Genomic DNA, 16,275 nt, shown 5'->3' on the forward strand with positions numbered 1-16,275 from the left:
TCCGGTGATATGTCAACTTGACTAGAGCTATACCGAAAGCTCTCAGATGAAACGATAACAAGCATTTTTAGCAATATGTCGGGGCACAACGGCCTCGGAACAACGGCTGGTGGTACTGACGCGGTATCACGACATACTTTTCGTGAACTTTTATTGCTAGCTCCTGATACATTTATACGTTTATGTAGTTTGGACAATGAATGATCAGAATCTACAACAGATTACAATTAATTATGTAAAAAGTCTGTCATTGTTATCGATATGAAGTTGCATAAAGATCAATTCATAGCAAACTTACGGTAGATACATCTCGCAGCATTGGAATAGCCCGAAAGCATCAGAACTGAATTCAATTCTTCCTGGGCCAACATATTTTTTTCACTCCAATGTGTCATAGTAAGGTTCGGCGGGTTGCATTCTTTCAAAATCGATTTAACTTCGTTCAAGGAAGTACGATATCCCGAGCTGATTATGCATCTGATATTTCCAAGCTGCAGCGAAACGTTTACTTCAGATACCATGCCAGTTTCACCATATCTTGAGTTATATCACCTTCTTTCGCCGAGACGCTTCATATATGTCTGTAACATCCCCCGTTTTCATTAATATAAACATCGAATGAATATTGACGTCAACATCAAAATTGAGGATTTTCTTTCCATGTTTGGCGAAAATCCTTTCGTCGTCGGTGAATTTCTTGCCATCGACGGCAATGTCAATGACGTCAACCTAAAGTTCATAAAATGGCTCTGATGTATAGACAGTGAAAATAAAATGAGATAATACGAGAAATCGGACCTGTAATTTTCGCGAAATGTCGTCAATCAATGACCAATCGACTCGCTCCTCTTTCGTGTTATCGATCAAGATCTTACTTATCTAAAGACATTGAAATTTATTGAGATATAGAATCATTAATGTCAATAAATGCATGATGTTGCTGGCATAGGGTATGCTGTCTTGGTTTTCCTTGTCGATTCTATTTTCCGACGAATATCCTAATGAAGATCTTTTCACGGACGGACACTCGGAAACATGCATCATTAATCTTAAGCAATACTAATCGTTTTGTATGGAAATAACCCAAATAAAAATAGAATCAATTTAATTTATCATTACCTACTATTTTTGTAAGACGACAGCATTTCGAAACCATAATCTTCAGCGTAAGCATGAGTGGGATAATCCTAACAACTTAAAAGCATTCAAAAATGACTTTTTGTTTTCGTTTGGCATCCCACAAAACCTTGATTTTACGAACATTAACACTTCTTGGTGCGCGATATGCCGTTTCCCATTAAGACCTAGTAGTAAATCGCGTAATATATACCAGTCTCAGTTCGCCAGGCAAAATAATATGAATTTTGCCAAGTGTATGCATAAAGTAGGGTTACCGTACGTCCTCATTTAAGGGGATTTGTCCTCTTTTTTCACTTTTTTGAAAGTGTCCTCTGATGACGCCTAAATGTCCTCCTTTTTGAGAATTTGTCCTCTTTTTTGAAAATTTCGGTGAAATACACGTGGAAATTTGACTTAGATATAGGAAATCAGCGCTAAAGTAACGGTCCGACGGGCCTTTTGAGACTTGAACCAGACAAATGCATTTCTCTTAGTCAACCAACCACAGACTGGGGAAAAATTGACCATTTTTCCCGGGTTTTACTCCAGCATTGTGAGTCTGAAAATTTTGAAAACGTGTCCCCTTTTAAGACCCCGAAAATATGGTAAGCCTAGCATAAAGGGCACTGGCAAGATAGCGTAGTGGCGTAATCCATAGCTACAACACTAATGGATTGTGGGTTCGAGTCCGACCGAAGTCGACTCCAGAATTCCTATCCAAGTGTTGAAAAGGTTTATATAGGCTTCTCCTCGCCATCTCATCCCTGTAACCCTTGTCATACAAAAAGTCTAGAAGTGGGCCGTGCTACAAGTCGGCAGTTACGGAATCAAAATAAGGAATATGGGTCTGGTGCAAATTACCATTGGAGTCGATGAACATCATGAATAGGGGAGATGTGGTACCGATGGATCACTGGGACCGAAAATACTTGAAAAATTCTCCATGATAATTCCATGATTACAATCCGTGAATTTGTCTACAATTACATGCTGACAGAATCTTTCCTCACATGCAAAAAAATTCGACCTGCGTGAGTTATGGGGTCTGTGACGAATGATTTACGTTTTAAGGGGTGTAAAGTAAATTTGGATCGACATTTGCATTTCTCTATATCACCTTTAAGACTAACAAACCCGCCATAATTTTTTCTGTGAAGTATAGGGCTTGTATCAGGGTATATAATGGCGCATATTTTTTGACTCAATACCATCCACGAGTGGATTATTTTCAAGTCAATTACAATATTTATGGGGTGGGGGACCTATGATACCATAGCCAAATCAAGCAAAATAGATGGACCAACTGATCACTTAATAACAGAAACTCGCCTACATATATATAGGCTGTAAATCATAGTTACCTGTGGTGTTTTATCGCTATTACGAGGTATTCGAAAGTCAAAATGTCGATTTGCGGTAATATGTATGTGGCATTAATTTTGTAAGTTTAGGCGTAAATCAAAACATGATTTTATGCCAACATTTGAGTTGATATAATCTATTATATTCTTGAAGGTCGCGACGAAACATTCTTCATTGGCTTGCTGTAACTTAGCTTATAGTACACAACAAAACAAGTTAACAAATCTGCGTTTTTGAGCGTATGTCTCGTAGGTCCCATGGTCGTGTGCCTTTGGACCCACCGGGTGTGGACCAATGACACGTTCGAGCAACAAATTTTAAACGTTTATAAATATTATTTGGAAAGGTGGATATTCATGTAAATGTCCGCGATAGGTGGTGCTTGTATCGAAGTGCTGAGACAGCAAAAGATCTGCTATTCTCGGCTGAAGATTCGAGGGCCGGATATCATTTTGCAATTTTTGATCCATCGATACCACATCTCCCCTACCTCAAACAACAACAAGGGCAGTGAAGGAATGACTATTACTAGGAATGGGAGTATGCATGGTGAAGTTGGTTGATCATCCCAAGGTCAGCGGCCACTCACGACAAAGTGATGTTTCGGTTCTGGTCACCACACACGTGGATGAGATGGCAAGGGTCGTTCTTGGATCTCGCGAGTGCGGATTGTATTCATAAATGGTAGGGGAGATGTGGTACCGATGGATCAAAAATCAGAAAATGATCACTGACCCTGAAATGTTCAGCCGAAAACAGCATATCTTTTGTTGGCTCAGCACTTTGATACGAGCTCTACCTATCGCGCACATATACATGAATATCCGTCTTTTCAAAAAATATTTATGGGCGTTCAAAATTTGTTGCTCGAACGTGTCATCGGTCCCCACCCGGTGGGTCCAATGACACACGACCCGGGGACCTATGACACATATACCATAAAAAATTCAAATGTTACTACTTTTCTTGCTCAGTATTATAATCTAAGCTACAGCAAGCCAAAGAGGAATGTTTGGTCGCAACTGTCAAAAAATAGAATAAATATTAACTCAAATGTTGTCATAAAATCACGTTTCGATTTAGGCTCGGACTTATAAATTTGAGGGTACATACATATTGTCCGAAAATCGACAGTGTGACTTCCAAATACCTCGTTATAGCGATAAAACATCATATGCAATTATTACATAAAGATTTTCTGTACGTAGACATGTTTCATTTGTTTCATGATTAGTATGCTTGATTATTTTGCTTGATTTGGCTATTGTATCATCGGTCCCCACCCTACGAATTTTATACATGAATCGAAAAAAAGTCCACTCAAGGAAAGTACTGAAAAAAATAATAGGTGCCATTATATAGCATGATACAAGTCCTACACTTCACAATAAAAATGATTGCTGGTTTGTTCGTGTTGAAGGTTACAAGGAAAAATGTATATGTCGATCTAAATTTAGTTTACACCCCCTAAAACAAAAATCATCTGTGAGAGACCCCATTGCTCGCGCACATCGAATTTTTTTGTATGTGAGGAAAGATTTTGCGAGCATGCAATTGTAGACAAGTTCACGGAGTGTAATCATGGAATTATCATAGAGAATTTTCAAAGTATTTTCGGTCCCAGTGATCCATCGGTACCACATCTCCCCTACTGATGTCACCCCTAAAAGGAAGGATGATCTGGTGCTAATATGTCCCCGACTGCTGACTATATATTATATATAAGGTATTATAACAGCTTAATCGCAGTATATGCGCTCAATATGCGTTCTCTGAAATCGAAATGTCCGCATGACGGAATGATATTTTTCGATGTCTCTCAGGCACCAGCCCAAAATCTGCGTGCAAGTTTCGCGATATATTCTGACAATATTCATCGAATTAATGATACATCCATTTGTAAAAAACATATGTTACAGCTTACCTTGTTTGCCTTCGAATTTGATAACTCCCGTAAATCATTATGCTTGAGATAGACATGTTGGTCAGGAAATTCTATTGGTTCTGCGTCAAGGAGTTTGAGCAAATAGAGAGCTGACGCGAAGACAGGAGCGTATTCCAAGGCTAAAGACGAGTCCTGTGGAGGCAGAAATACTTGGTCATGCAGCCATCGACGCGGAAATTGGATATGTTACAGTGGTTCCGCGGAACATTTTTCAATAGAAGAGAATGAAATTAACCAATGACATAATCTCCTATTATTATTTAATTTTGGCTGGGAAAAGTTGAGAACTTAAAGTGCAATGCGTGGTACATGAGAAATACCAACGGGTTGTAGTTGTAGGATATAAGGGATAGCACAACCTTATATAACAAAAAGGGCAAAAATAAAATCGAAAAATAAAGAGATTTCATCGCACGAATTTAATATGCGACTTGTTTTTTATTACGAATGCCATGAATGCCCCCAAGTAAGTTTAAGGTAGATACATAGGCAGTAGACTGATATATAACTTATATATATATTATATATATATATATGTATATATATTTGAACGTACATTCCAAATAATACCCAAAAAATGAATTATTAACAACACGTTGCTCTTGCATCGAAAATTGGAAGTTGGATTGTGAAATACCTTTAAAATAAACCTCCCGGCAACCGAACCAAATATCTCGGTCACATCATCTTCGATGATCAATTTGATGTCATCCGTTTTCCGCACTGTGAACTGGAGCACCTTAATATTGTACACATTTGTGACATCCTGTGTATCAAATTCAACCAAGAAGATCGTATAGCGATGTTAATCTACGTATATGTGACTTGTCATAATTTTATCGGTGATGATATCTTGTAGCAAACAAGGATTCAATTGTGTATTCTCAATAAACGGTTGACTAATGTACCTATAAGCGATATAACAACACAGTTTCCAAAGTAAGAGACAGGACGCTGGATACGATAATTTAGAGGTCGACATATATTATTCAGAACCAGACCTAGAAAACATGTCTGAATTGGAAGTAACTGGTGAGTACGAATGCACATAACTATTGTAGCTGTTAGTTGTTACTCAAAATATATTTCTTGTTGGTCCGAGATCCAACATCAACATTGCTGCAGAATGCACTGACAAGGGCTAAATTATTGAAAAATTACTCATTTCCTTTCCAGGCCGTATCCTATACAATGTCTTTTTAACCAAAACAACAGACATTTGAAGGAATATTACTTGAGTGTCAATGAAGCCAGTTATGGTCTGCTCAATTAGAAAACAAACTTATGTAGTATCCTACTCCAATGTAGCGGCGCCTTAAGCGTCAGGCCAAAAGTACCATACGTTCGAAATGTTTCAACTTATGACCAGACCTGACTCGGGTTAACACATATCCAAATCCCGCCAAAGATGTGCACCCTCGGCAATAGCAGATGTGTGCCACCTATGCAGAGAAATCTTCTGCGCCAACGGAGAAGCGATAATTTTGAATGGAGCAAGGCACGAGATATGGCTGACTAATTAAATTTATGGCTCTGTTTGTTCGAGCTATAGACTCAAATCGGTCCGAGGGACATAAATACCGACGCCGCTAATATATATGTGTAGGCTGAAATTGAATATGAATATTTTCAACAATATGTTCAACAACCTTAAAAATAAATCTGTTTTGCTATTGTCCATGGGCGTGCCTCCAAATACAACCTCCGCTGCCGTAGCACTGAGTCTTGATTAAATGTAAAAATCCCTAGGATGCATTTGAAGTTATAGATCGACAGTTCTGGGATTTCTAACGAAATTACACCATTCTCACTTTTCAACTTAGATACATAAATTCTGATTCATCTGGACCTCGTTAAAGAAGTGAGCGAAGTGCTGTTGCTGAAAAATTGTTTCCCCGCAGATCTATTTTGTCAACCTGTTGAAACGAAAGTATGCCTCACGTAACGTAATATCAAACATATGATCTTGCAACATATGATCATCTTCGAAACAAAAATTTTAGCAGTCCGGGTTGATTTACTTAATTAGATGATGGTTTCAACATGAACGTCTCGTAACAGTATGTGACGTGGAGCTCGTTTGCAATGCTTAGATTAGTGGATCCTAGAATCGCGCACTTGGAAGCGATATCGCCCACGTTGGGAACCACAGGCGTATATGAATCATAAATCCAACTAATGTTGCACAAGAACTTATTTGAAGTAGGGTTGAAATTGCTTGGGATAAAGTGGTGTATATGCAGCCATAGGTACCAAATAACTTGCCATACAATATCAGTTTCCTTCCATAACCAAATTATGACAAATGTGGTAATGATTTCTTTGTAAACACCACCCGTTCATTGTAGAAAGATTTGATGACCTGTTTACAGCTGCTAACAGTGGGATTTCGTATTGGGTCATCAATATTAACTCTAATAGTCAAAATAGTAGCATTGAATTCGAAGTCATGAGATAACACTGTTTCTAGTCATTTTTAGTTCTTGAACAGCATGCATACCTCGTTCAATGTTAGCTTAATCTTCTAAAACTCACGGTAATCTCATGCTTCAGAGAGGTTGCAATAATATCGATGGTCTTGTCGTCGATGTTACAGCGGTATAAAGTCAAAGACGAGAGACGTCCTCTTCTGTTCGCTAACGATCCAATTATATGAGCGTCATATGGATTCAAATAGATGTTTAACACATCAATATCTTTATGATGTTTTAAAAGTTCGTTGTTATTCGCCTCATAAACTGCAGTATATAATTCCATCCGAATAAAAGCCTTTTCATCTTCGTGAACCTCCTTGAGTTGCTTACAAATCGACTTTGCAAGCAATGTTCTCTTTTTGGTCTCATCTGGGACTGGTGGGATATAAATGAATTCGGTAAATTGCAGTCAATAAAGTTCTCTTACTCTCCACGTTGGGACGTGACACTCCATCCTTTCACAGTCGTATACAACCGACTGAATAATTGATGTATAGGCCATCGGTTGGAATCAGAAATCGAACATTCATAAAAGTAGAGATTTTCAAGTAAGTATAAAAGTAAGAAGTATAGGCCAGTGGTTCTCGTAACCTTTTTGAGCTCGCGCACCGGTAGAACTTCAAACACCAAAAGTCACCCTAAATTAAATTACGACAAATACATACAACTTGAATATGACATTGGAAAATTTATTCAATGATGTCTTTTTGATAATATATATTTATACATGGCTCTATTTACGTTTCTGCAAGGCGAAACTCGCGAAGTCCTATTAACGACCACTACCCTGATTGCGATTGTTCGATATCCTTTAAAGAAATGCAACTTGGCTACTTGCTAGCTCTGATACATTACTAAGTCTCGCCCAATTACATTGTCGTAATTCAATATTTGTTTGCCAGAAACGAGCTAGTTTTAAACAATTTCGTATAGCACTTGCATCAATGTGCAACGCCCAAGTTAAACCATGAGCTCTCTATTGCGATACCATACGAAAAATACGTTCCTAACTTCTAAATAAACGCAAAGTTTTCTGTTTTATATCTCCAATTAATGGACAATCACCCAATTTCTTGCTCATTGAAACTGAGATATCAAATTCGAATACATCTGGCAAACCGGCCGGAAACTTGCTGCGGACCGGCGGTTGCGAACCACTGGCCATAGGCGTAGTTTTGCCTGGAAAACGGAAAACTGTCAAGTAGAATTTGAAGTAGAAAAGCTTTGTTTCTGACCACTTTTGTTGATACATATATTTAGATTTGGTGTTTTTACCCTCAAAACTATCAGACAATTACATTTTTTAAACATTTAAAAATGGAATTGATAGAACGCTCTCACTTTTAATTTCCACTATTAGTATAACGGAAATAATGCGATCGCTTCGAGTTCTGCACTAATCGTTTTCAACGCAAAGGCAGTAAAATGCTCATATCACGAGGAGATTTATTCCATGGGTTACCAATCACTGGTCCGTGGACCGCTTTGGGGTACGAAGCACCAAATCAGTCGGTATGAGATGCATTGTGGAATTAGTCCTATACGCTATCTGGAACCCTAAATTATTTCGCAAACCTACAAATATGGGTAGATTTATTTAAAAATCTTTATTCGCGCTATTGCGAATTTATGTAAATGGAATTTTTGATTTTAATATAGGTACCATCAGAAGATGAGTTGAAAATGAAAAGAAGGCACGACAAATTTGATTGAAAGTTTACGGGGAACGAGCGCTAAAAATCCAGAAGCACTACACTGCATATTGACAGCTCCCAAAGACTATAATGCTTGAATTACGCAGTCTACCACGTGTAACGCATCCAAGCATACAAAGATCACAATTTTATCTGCGTCGTATATGTACTCTTTCACTATACCGGTGTTTTCAAAGTATCAAAGTTATTGTACTTCATTGAAAAACAAACATTAAAAACGATGATTTGATTAAAATAGTGGTTCTCAAACTGGGAGGTGCGTCCCCCTTCGACGGCATGAAAGCATCCGAAGCGGGCGCAAAGCTGCGGTCAACTTGGAATTTTTTTTCGCGCTTCACCTCCAATCCACACTGTTTGCTCTGTATATAGTCTGAATTTTATATTTAAGAATTCTCTCATCAACAGTCATAACCCTTCCATACCATCAAACTATCCATTGGGATTGCTAGCATTCTGGTGGAGTTTTGTGATATGACGATAAGGGTTGCACGAAATCTTTTACTATCATAAAGGGGGGCGTGTCTGAAAAGATTTTAAAACCACTGGATTAAAACGTTGAAGTACGATTCAAATTTGGGTAATTCGATTTGGAGCAGCCATAACAGAAACGAAACATGCACCTAATGTACGGCTAAGCCAGGGGTTCTCAAACTGTGAGCCACTGGCGCAATTTAAGGTAGGCCACAAAGCCATTTGGAAAATTGTAGTGATAGTGAAAGTTTAGTTATATTTGTTATGTGATTCGCTCGAAAATATATTCATGTTATCGAATTATATGTAGCTTACTTAAAGCTTCTGATCAGACGTAGTGGCTCGTATAGAGTCACAACGTACAAGTCGAAAATGGGAGGTGAAAACAGCGGCTTTTGTCGCCCCGCGGCTATGACCACGACTAACAGCAACGAAAATAATTCCGATTTTATAATTACTGGAAGTTAATGCTAAAGTAATCAAGTATTCCGGCGGGGTCATACATCGTATGCCGTGGAAACGGGTGTGCATTAAACTCGGACAAAGAGCATTTAATGTAGATGAACGTACTCCTGTAGGTCGTATCATGCTAATATAAAAATACTCATGATTGCAATTTATTGTCAATTATCAACTTCCTGTGGATGTATAGAGTACCACCGCAACGAATCGTTATGCATTGAAGATTTGGCGCAGCACATTAGTCTTTGGAACCGGTTTAAAACGTCCGGCCTTGAGATCATTAATGTACATGTACAATTGTACATAATGTAAGGGTCACGTATAGGGTTGCATTTAAAATAAAAATCAATTTAAAACAATCATGTTTAAAACAAGACCTTAATCTAAAACATATTTTTTATTGTTTTTCATGTTTTTTTTAAAGTCATGACGTCACTAATATTCAATTGTTACGTCATAGTGGACTGACATTGACAATTGACAATATAGGGTAAAAATAGCTCATTTGACGAAATATCTGTACTGTTGCTGTTGAACCGACTATTCTGAGGGTTCCAACCATATCATGTCGATATACGTCGGTTTTATCGGGTGGTAATTGTCCGTAAGCTCATACAACATGTTTTTTTGTAGAATATTCACACAATTATGGCATAACTTTACAAATTGTGTTTTTGTAGGCCTTTTTTTAAACACTGTTTAAACCATGTTTTAAACAAAGTATTTCAAAACACCGTTTGTTTTAAATGCAACCCTAGTCACGTGAATTGATTTGATTGTATCATTAGAATGAATGTTCTGACATCGCAACTTCGATGGGTAGCCTACAAGACAGACTATGTACGTTAAACAGCTTGCATATTAAGAAATTTTTTCTCCACTTTTCTATAGTATCCCATTCACCAAATAACTGTTTGAAGCTGGATCATAATGTTATTCCCACCATAGTGGACCCAAAACCACAATCACACAGCGGATACGGAGATTAGATAATTGGGTTTCGCGACGTTAGTGGAACAGTAGACGGCCATAATATACACAAGAGTCATACAATCTGCCATGGCCGTAAGTTTCGTACCCAAAACCCCCAATTGGGGGAAGCTCGCAGGGGCCCAAAACAATTTAGTTGGTCGTTTTTTATGGGGAGATATATTGAATTGAAAATGATTGTCGCGCATCGCTCGATTTCATGTCCCTAGCGGTTAAGTTTCAAATAGTAACAGAAGAATGCGGATGTTTTAGATTAATAGGTATATCGGCGCCGGAGACTATCACGCATTGAACAGGACTATGACTCGAGGAAAAGAGGTGGGCATCAGAACATTTTCAAGCCGTAAAATGGGCCACGGCCAAAGAAAGGCTGGGAACCCCTGGGCTAAGCCTATGTCTACTGAGGTACAAAATAATGCATGCTTACCTTTATGAAGCTCATATCTTGATACCGAGCATAGTATGCCTGTAAGAAATCTAAGAACGACGGACCATCGTTGCTCTCGCAGATGTTGTGACTCGAAGCGCGAGAATTCAGTGAAGTCCATTTCGGCTACGTAACTCGCTGCTAAAAATTCCTGCATGCTTTGATGACAGAAGAAGAAAATAAAATCGTCCTGCCTCAAATAACGGGTCATGAAAACGTCATTCGGAACTTTAGTCATTACATCTTGCACGGATTCTGCGGAAAGTCCGCCTTTTGTCAAGTCCGTGTCCCTGAATACGACCTTCCCTTCATCAATGCCTGTAAACGCGATTTTCTTCAATTTTTTTAGTATTTCTTTAATGGCTTCCCGATTGCGGAAATTGTTGACTCTGTGAAGGCACTCTACAATTCTATCGTACAGTTCTGTAACGCTGGTTGGTGGATCTCGTCCCCTGTCCTCCTTCACGACAAATACTGTGAGAAATAGGAAGAGCGGTACAGAAACTAAATAGACCAACCACGGCGACATTATTTCTATGTTTTTCCAAATTACACCTCCCCGCTCTTTAGCTAGAAAATGAACAAATAGCTTGCGCGCGTCGTCTCGTGTCAGACCATTCAGAGTAATAATAGTCTCTGGTCGGGCCGTTGCCGGTAGCTCCGACACCTTAAATTCACGCATTGATATAAGGATTTTGACCTCGCAAAGGATGTTACGCGATAAGATGTTGTACATGATAGTGGAAGTGCTCGCTTTGTCGTAGTCTCTTATTTTACGGAGACTGTCTTCAGAAAAATTCCATCTAGCTTGATCAAGACCATCAAAAATTAAGATGACTTCCGACTGGTGCTCATTCAACCATTTACATGCCTGTTTCTCTTCGTCCTCACTCTGGTAAAGACCATGGAATAAAAATTCCCATACTGTAGTGGATTCCTTCTTTTCGATATTTTTAATTTCGATATAGTGCACCATTCTTTTTCCGTGAAAAGGCACATCTTTCACACGCTGCTGCTTTCGCAAGACGTTGAGAACATTTGTAGCAATCCTACGAGTTAAAGTTGTTTTTCCGGATCCAGCTGATCCGACAATAGCCGTGACACCAACTACATTTGACGACCTAGATTCACGACTTTTCCAAATCGATGCAAGTATCTCGTCATAACTGATAGCTTGATCTGCATTGTCGTCAAGACGGCCAGAGAGCTCCACTTTCTCCGTCAACTGGCTTCGCGAAATATGTTGCATCGAGAGAGCCCTCAATTCAATGTCTAGGCGACCTTTATAGAAATCGTCAACGTCAACTTTTCGCATTTTTGGATGGACCACGAAGTCTGGCTCGTGAAATTTTTCATGCTTGTGATCAGCAAGGACGCTGATATTCGTTCTTTTCTGAGTGTGTCTGTGGACGGCCTTTATTAGTTGTCGTTCTGTGATAAGAGATCGGGCAGTTTCAAATTTATGATTGTTCACCGCCTGCTCATACGAAGTGGTTATTTGGGAGTATGACAAACTCCGATATTGTTCTACAACATTGCGTAGATAAAAGGTTGGTCCACAGCAGTGCTTTTCAACCTGTGGGATGGTACGTACTTGTGTGAATGAAAAAAGTTGCAGAGCGGATGAAGAATATGGTGCGAATGAGGTGTATAAAAATTCGTCTGAGTGCGGATGAAAATCGTAAATAAATGCGGTAGAATTCAAATAAACCTCACAGGAAATTCGAGATCAATGGCTCCCTAAATATTGCCGGTGTGACGCAATTGTAAAGTCTTGTTTGACGCCACACCACTAGTTGTAGTTTGTATGATAGCTTTGTCTCGAACCAGCCGTAGTGAATTAACATTAGCGCACTATAGTTATTACGTAATAAAAAGTAAAGTGGCAGGAAGGCCTACGTAGCGCATCAGATCATGACGTCAAATTGACGTTCAGCTTCTTTTCTCTGAACAATCATCATATCTTTTAACAACGGTTCGATCAGTGTGAAGCACGAAGATAGTAGTAAATATCTTCATTATAGACTCAAATTGGTAACCTACTGTAAATGCTGATTTTACCCATTTCAGGGCTCTTAAGGCAGTGGTACTTAAACATTTTATACCGCGACCCAAATCAGTGTTTTAGTTGGCTCTAACGACCGAAGCTTCACAATTTGAAAGGGATACCTTTTTAATGTCAGTATGCTTCGTTTTTACGGGCATATATGACATAGAGGACGTGCAGACAACCTTTGAGCAGTTGCTCGCAACGCAATTCTATGAAGCATACCGCGTGACGTACACGATTTCAAATATGGATGCATTATTTTCCCTGTGGGTCGCATTTGTACTGCGGGGCTCAGATTGCAAGGACTGGAACATTTGTTGCCGATCTTTTCGACGGCCTGACATATCACTTTTGAAGGTTCGGGCCAATCGGCGATCTTTTTGGAACCTAACTTTGCCAAGCCGTGTATATGTTCGCCAAAACTTCATGTCTTCCTATTTCCCGGCACGGAAAGGGAAGGACAAGAAATACACGTGTCTAATAGTCCTGCAACAGCTCGTTGCATTCTCCTAGATTAAATTATAACAAAGTTCTCCGACGGTGATATACTGTACTAGGAGTCAGGGATATGTTACCCTGCTTGGACTATACCGTTCTTTCAAAATTGCGATTGCTGTTAGATTGATTTATGAAAATTAGACGTGTTCAAAATAAATCGGGTGCAGTAGTTACGCTCCGATCTTTCCCTGTGCTAATACTAGTTAGAGCTCCCAGAAAAACAAATGTCTGACTGATTTTATTATAACATCAAACAAATTTGTATAATATAAGGTTCGGCACATTTTCATGATCACGCCATATCATCGTAAACACTTTTCTCCGTATCTCTTTTTGCTATAGTACCCTACACATTGACCTTGGACATGTACAGTACAAACTATCCGCAGTGGAACGCAAGAAGGACAAATAAATTTGTTCGTTGCAAGAGATTCAACAAATATTACATGGATAGTAAAAAATCGCTTTAGTGCGGTGGCGACTCAGATTTATACCCGGGTCGCAACGCATACTATAAAAAACCTCTGTCTCAAAGTATGGGTCGCAAATGGCAGAATGTTGGGTCGCCGCGGCAGCAGAGAGGACTGTTATTATGTACGTGACATGCGTTGATTGTTTTTTCAAAAAATGTATTCGCGCGATTTTCAGGGAGATGGATGTAAACATCCACAGTCTTAATTTTGGGTATTATTATTATTAGCAATAGGATAAGCGAGGCACACAGAAAAATGGCTTGATCATGTAAATATGCCGTCCTTTTTATTATACAAATTGGTTCGGATTCATGATAAGATTTGTCCGACTGGTTTCTCTGGAAATCACCGTCAAAGGTCGAACACCGTTGGGATTCTTTATGTACAGGTGTGCATGGTGCAACTATAACGGCTGGGGGCCTACGAGACACGTTCCTCTTTCGTCGCGAAATATGAAGACGTAAAGCTTTGGCCACATACCGCTGGAAAAGTGTGGTGTCAAAAAGATGGGCGGCGAGAAACCTGTGGCCAAATATCAAGTCGCTGATTGGCAAAAACTTTCGATATTGATATACTCGGTCGTTAAAATGATCGGCAGTCGTCCCCGAATAGTTCCGTCCTCGTAATTTGGGGAGACAGAGTAAAAGTACGAATGTGACGCTCGGAGAAAGTAATAATTCACCCAATTTGAAACAGGCTTCGTAGAGCTGTGTTGTGTACAATTATGGTCTGCGCGTTCTCTATGCCCTACATACCTGTAAAATCGTAGCATACTAATGTTTAAAATGCAATTTTTCGGATGTGTGAGGCTTGGGTCGCGAAATACCACCAAAACCCTTCGTATCTGTCGGGAAGCCTTTGCCATACTCGCGGAAAATATGGTGTATTATTAATAGGAGAGTTGGATGGTTCTAATGAAGACCTGACTATCCAAGCACTAGAAGTTATTGTACAAAATCCAACAACTTATTTGGCCGAAAACGATTTTAGTGCACTGTAGTTGAAATCAAAAGGAGGAAGTAGAATTGTCTTTTTAGAGATACCCTTTATGGTCTATACCGGTAACTTACTTGTTGACATCTGAACAAAATACCGGTAAGTAGGTTTATCTTCATGAATGATTCTCAAAAAGGTTGAAAAGCAGTGATCCACAATATAATCGTCCCAAGTTGTTCATGAGGGCCAAAGTCGTTCAAGTGTTACAAGATTATGACGAACGAAAATTCGTTCGTGCGTGACGTACACATCCGTGACATAGCCTACAACTCGGTGTGATATTTAAGTCTTAGCACCTTTGATGTGTTTTAGAAGCCTATTTATTTGTTGATCTTACGCTGAAAATGAGGCAGAAGATATGTCGGACAGAAATGAACTCTTCATGAGACATTTGTATCTATAACAACGACACTTGGTATGGTCAATATAGGAAGGGAGCATAGAAAATTATCAAACGCTTTGGTTGTCAAAGGTACTTGGAATTGATGACCAAACTACATGAAGATTAGCGTGGTCAAGTGAGACATGGTAGCACGCTGCCACACTCCATCCCTATAAGTAATGGTGGGAAGTCAGGCTCCAGCAAGCGACAATTATAAAGTCTATGCATGAGGCATCGCAAGGCTGGGAGTCTAGCCATATAACAGCGGTTGCTGAAATACGAAAGTTCTTTTGTCTGTCATTAAGTCTGAAGAATATCGAAGTTCTCATCAACCTTGTCCAGAAAAATCTTCCATCAAGGTCACATCTTTATGTGGGATATGTGAGACCTACGGTGCGCGGATCGCATCCGCCGGCGCCGACTTCCCTAAGAGTTCTTTACAGAATAATTGATATTTATATTCAATAATCTACAGAATGACACCTTACAACACATCATATTTGAAGGTTCGCGAAATTTTGGCAACTTGTAATGTAGAGCAGGGGCGCGCAATGACTCCAGTCGGCGGACGCGCCTGATATGCGAAAGTGGAGTACTTGACGGGTAGGATTACTCAATTGATACACTAATCGCGTAATTATCTATCTACACAAGCAATAAATCCTATTTAAGGTGAACTAGACTTTTAAAGCATAGAGACTCAAAACAGTACTTAATGAATTCATTGACGTATCGTAGGCCTACTTCAACAGCTGTTGAAGTCAAAGAAGCATCTGTGGCCGATGAAATTTGTTAGCAAGTTCTTTGAAATCTTACTGCATGTGGGACGTTGAAGCCCTTGATAAACACTGCACGTGAAAATCACGTATATTAGAGTGCAACTGCTTTGTGTTTTTAATGTCCATGGTCGA

At 39.3% G+C, this 16,275-nt stretch overlaps 1 protein-coding gene and 1 long non-coding RNA gene across 3 annotated transcripts in view; one reads left to right on the forward strand and one right to left on the reverse strand.

The window, feature by feature from the left end:
• The window catches only part of LOC145453457 (NACHT, LRR and PYD domains-containing protein 1 homolog), a 54,118-nt gene that overhangs the window by 2,327 nt on the left and 35,516 nt on the right, over positions 1 to 16,275 (reverse strand). The window contains exons 5-11 of one of the 2 annotated variants that reach the window (XM_080331442.1): positions 10,966 to 12,396; positions 6,962 to 7,275; positions 5,064 to 5,165; positions 4,406 to 4,558; positions 799 to 879; positions 553 to 729; positions 299 to 491 (exon numbers count right to left, since the gene is read on the reverse strand). In XM_080331442.1, coding sequence (XP_080187568.1) covers positions 299 to 491; positions 553 to 729; positions 799 to 879; positions 4,406 to 4,558; positions 5,064 to 5,165; positions 6,962 to 7,275; positions 10,966 to 12,396 — 2,451 coding nt within the window. Of the gene's footprint in view, positions 1 to 298; positions 492 to 552; positions 730 to 798; positions 880 to 4,405; positions 4,559 to 5,063; positions 5,166 to 6,961; positions 7,276 to 10,965; positions 12,397 to 16,275 lie in introns of those variants that run through there. The other variant, XM_080331443.1, reaches the window with a different exon arrangement.
• On the forward strand, positions 5,223 to 9,703 carry LOC145453473 (uncharacterized). Its single transcript, XR_013919788.1, has 2 exons — positions 5,223 to 5,458; positions 8,560 to 9,703. It is a non-coding gene; the product is annotated as an uncharacterized LOC145453473 (long non-coding RNA).

The sequence above is a fragment of the Botryllus schlosseri genome, chromosome 13 (assembly GCF_051294905.1).
Source record: "Botryllus schlosseri isolate E-star chromosome 13, Bs_hap1, whole genome shotgun sequence".
NCBI lineage: Eukaryota > Metazoa > Chordata > Ascidiacea > Stolidobranchia > Styelidae > Botryllus > Botryllus schlosseri.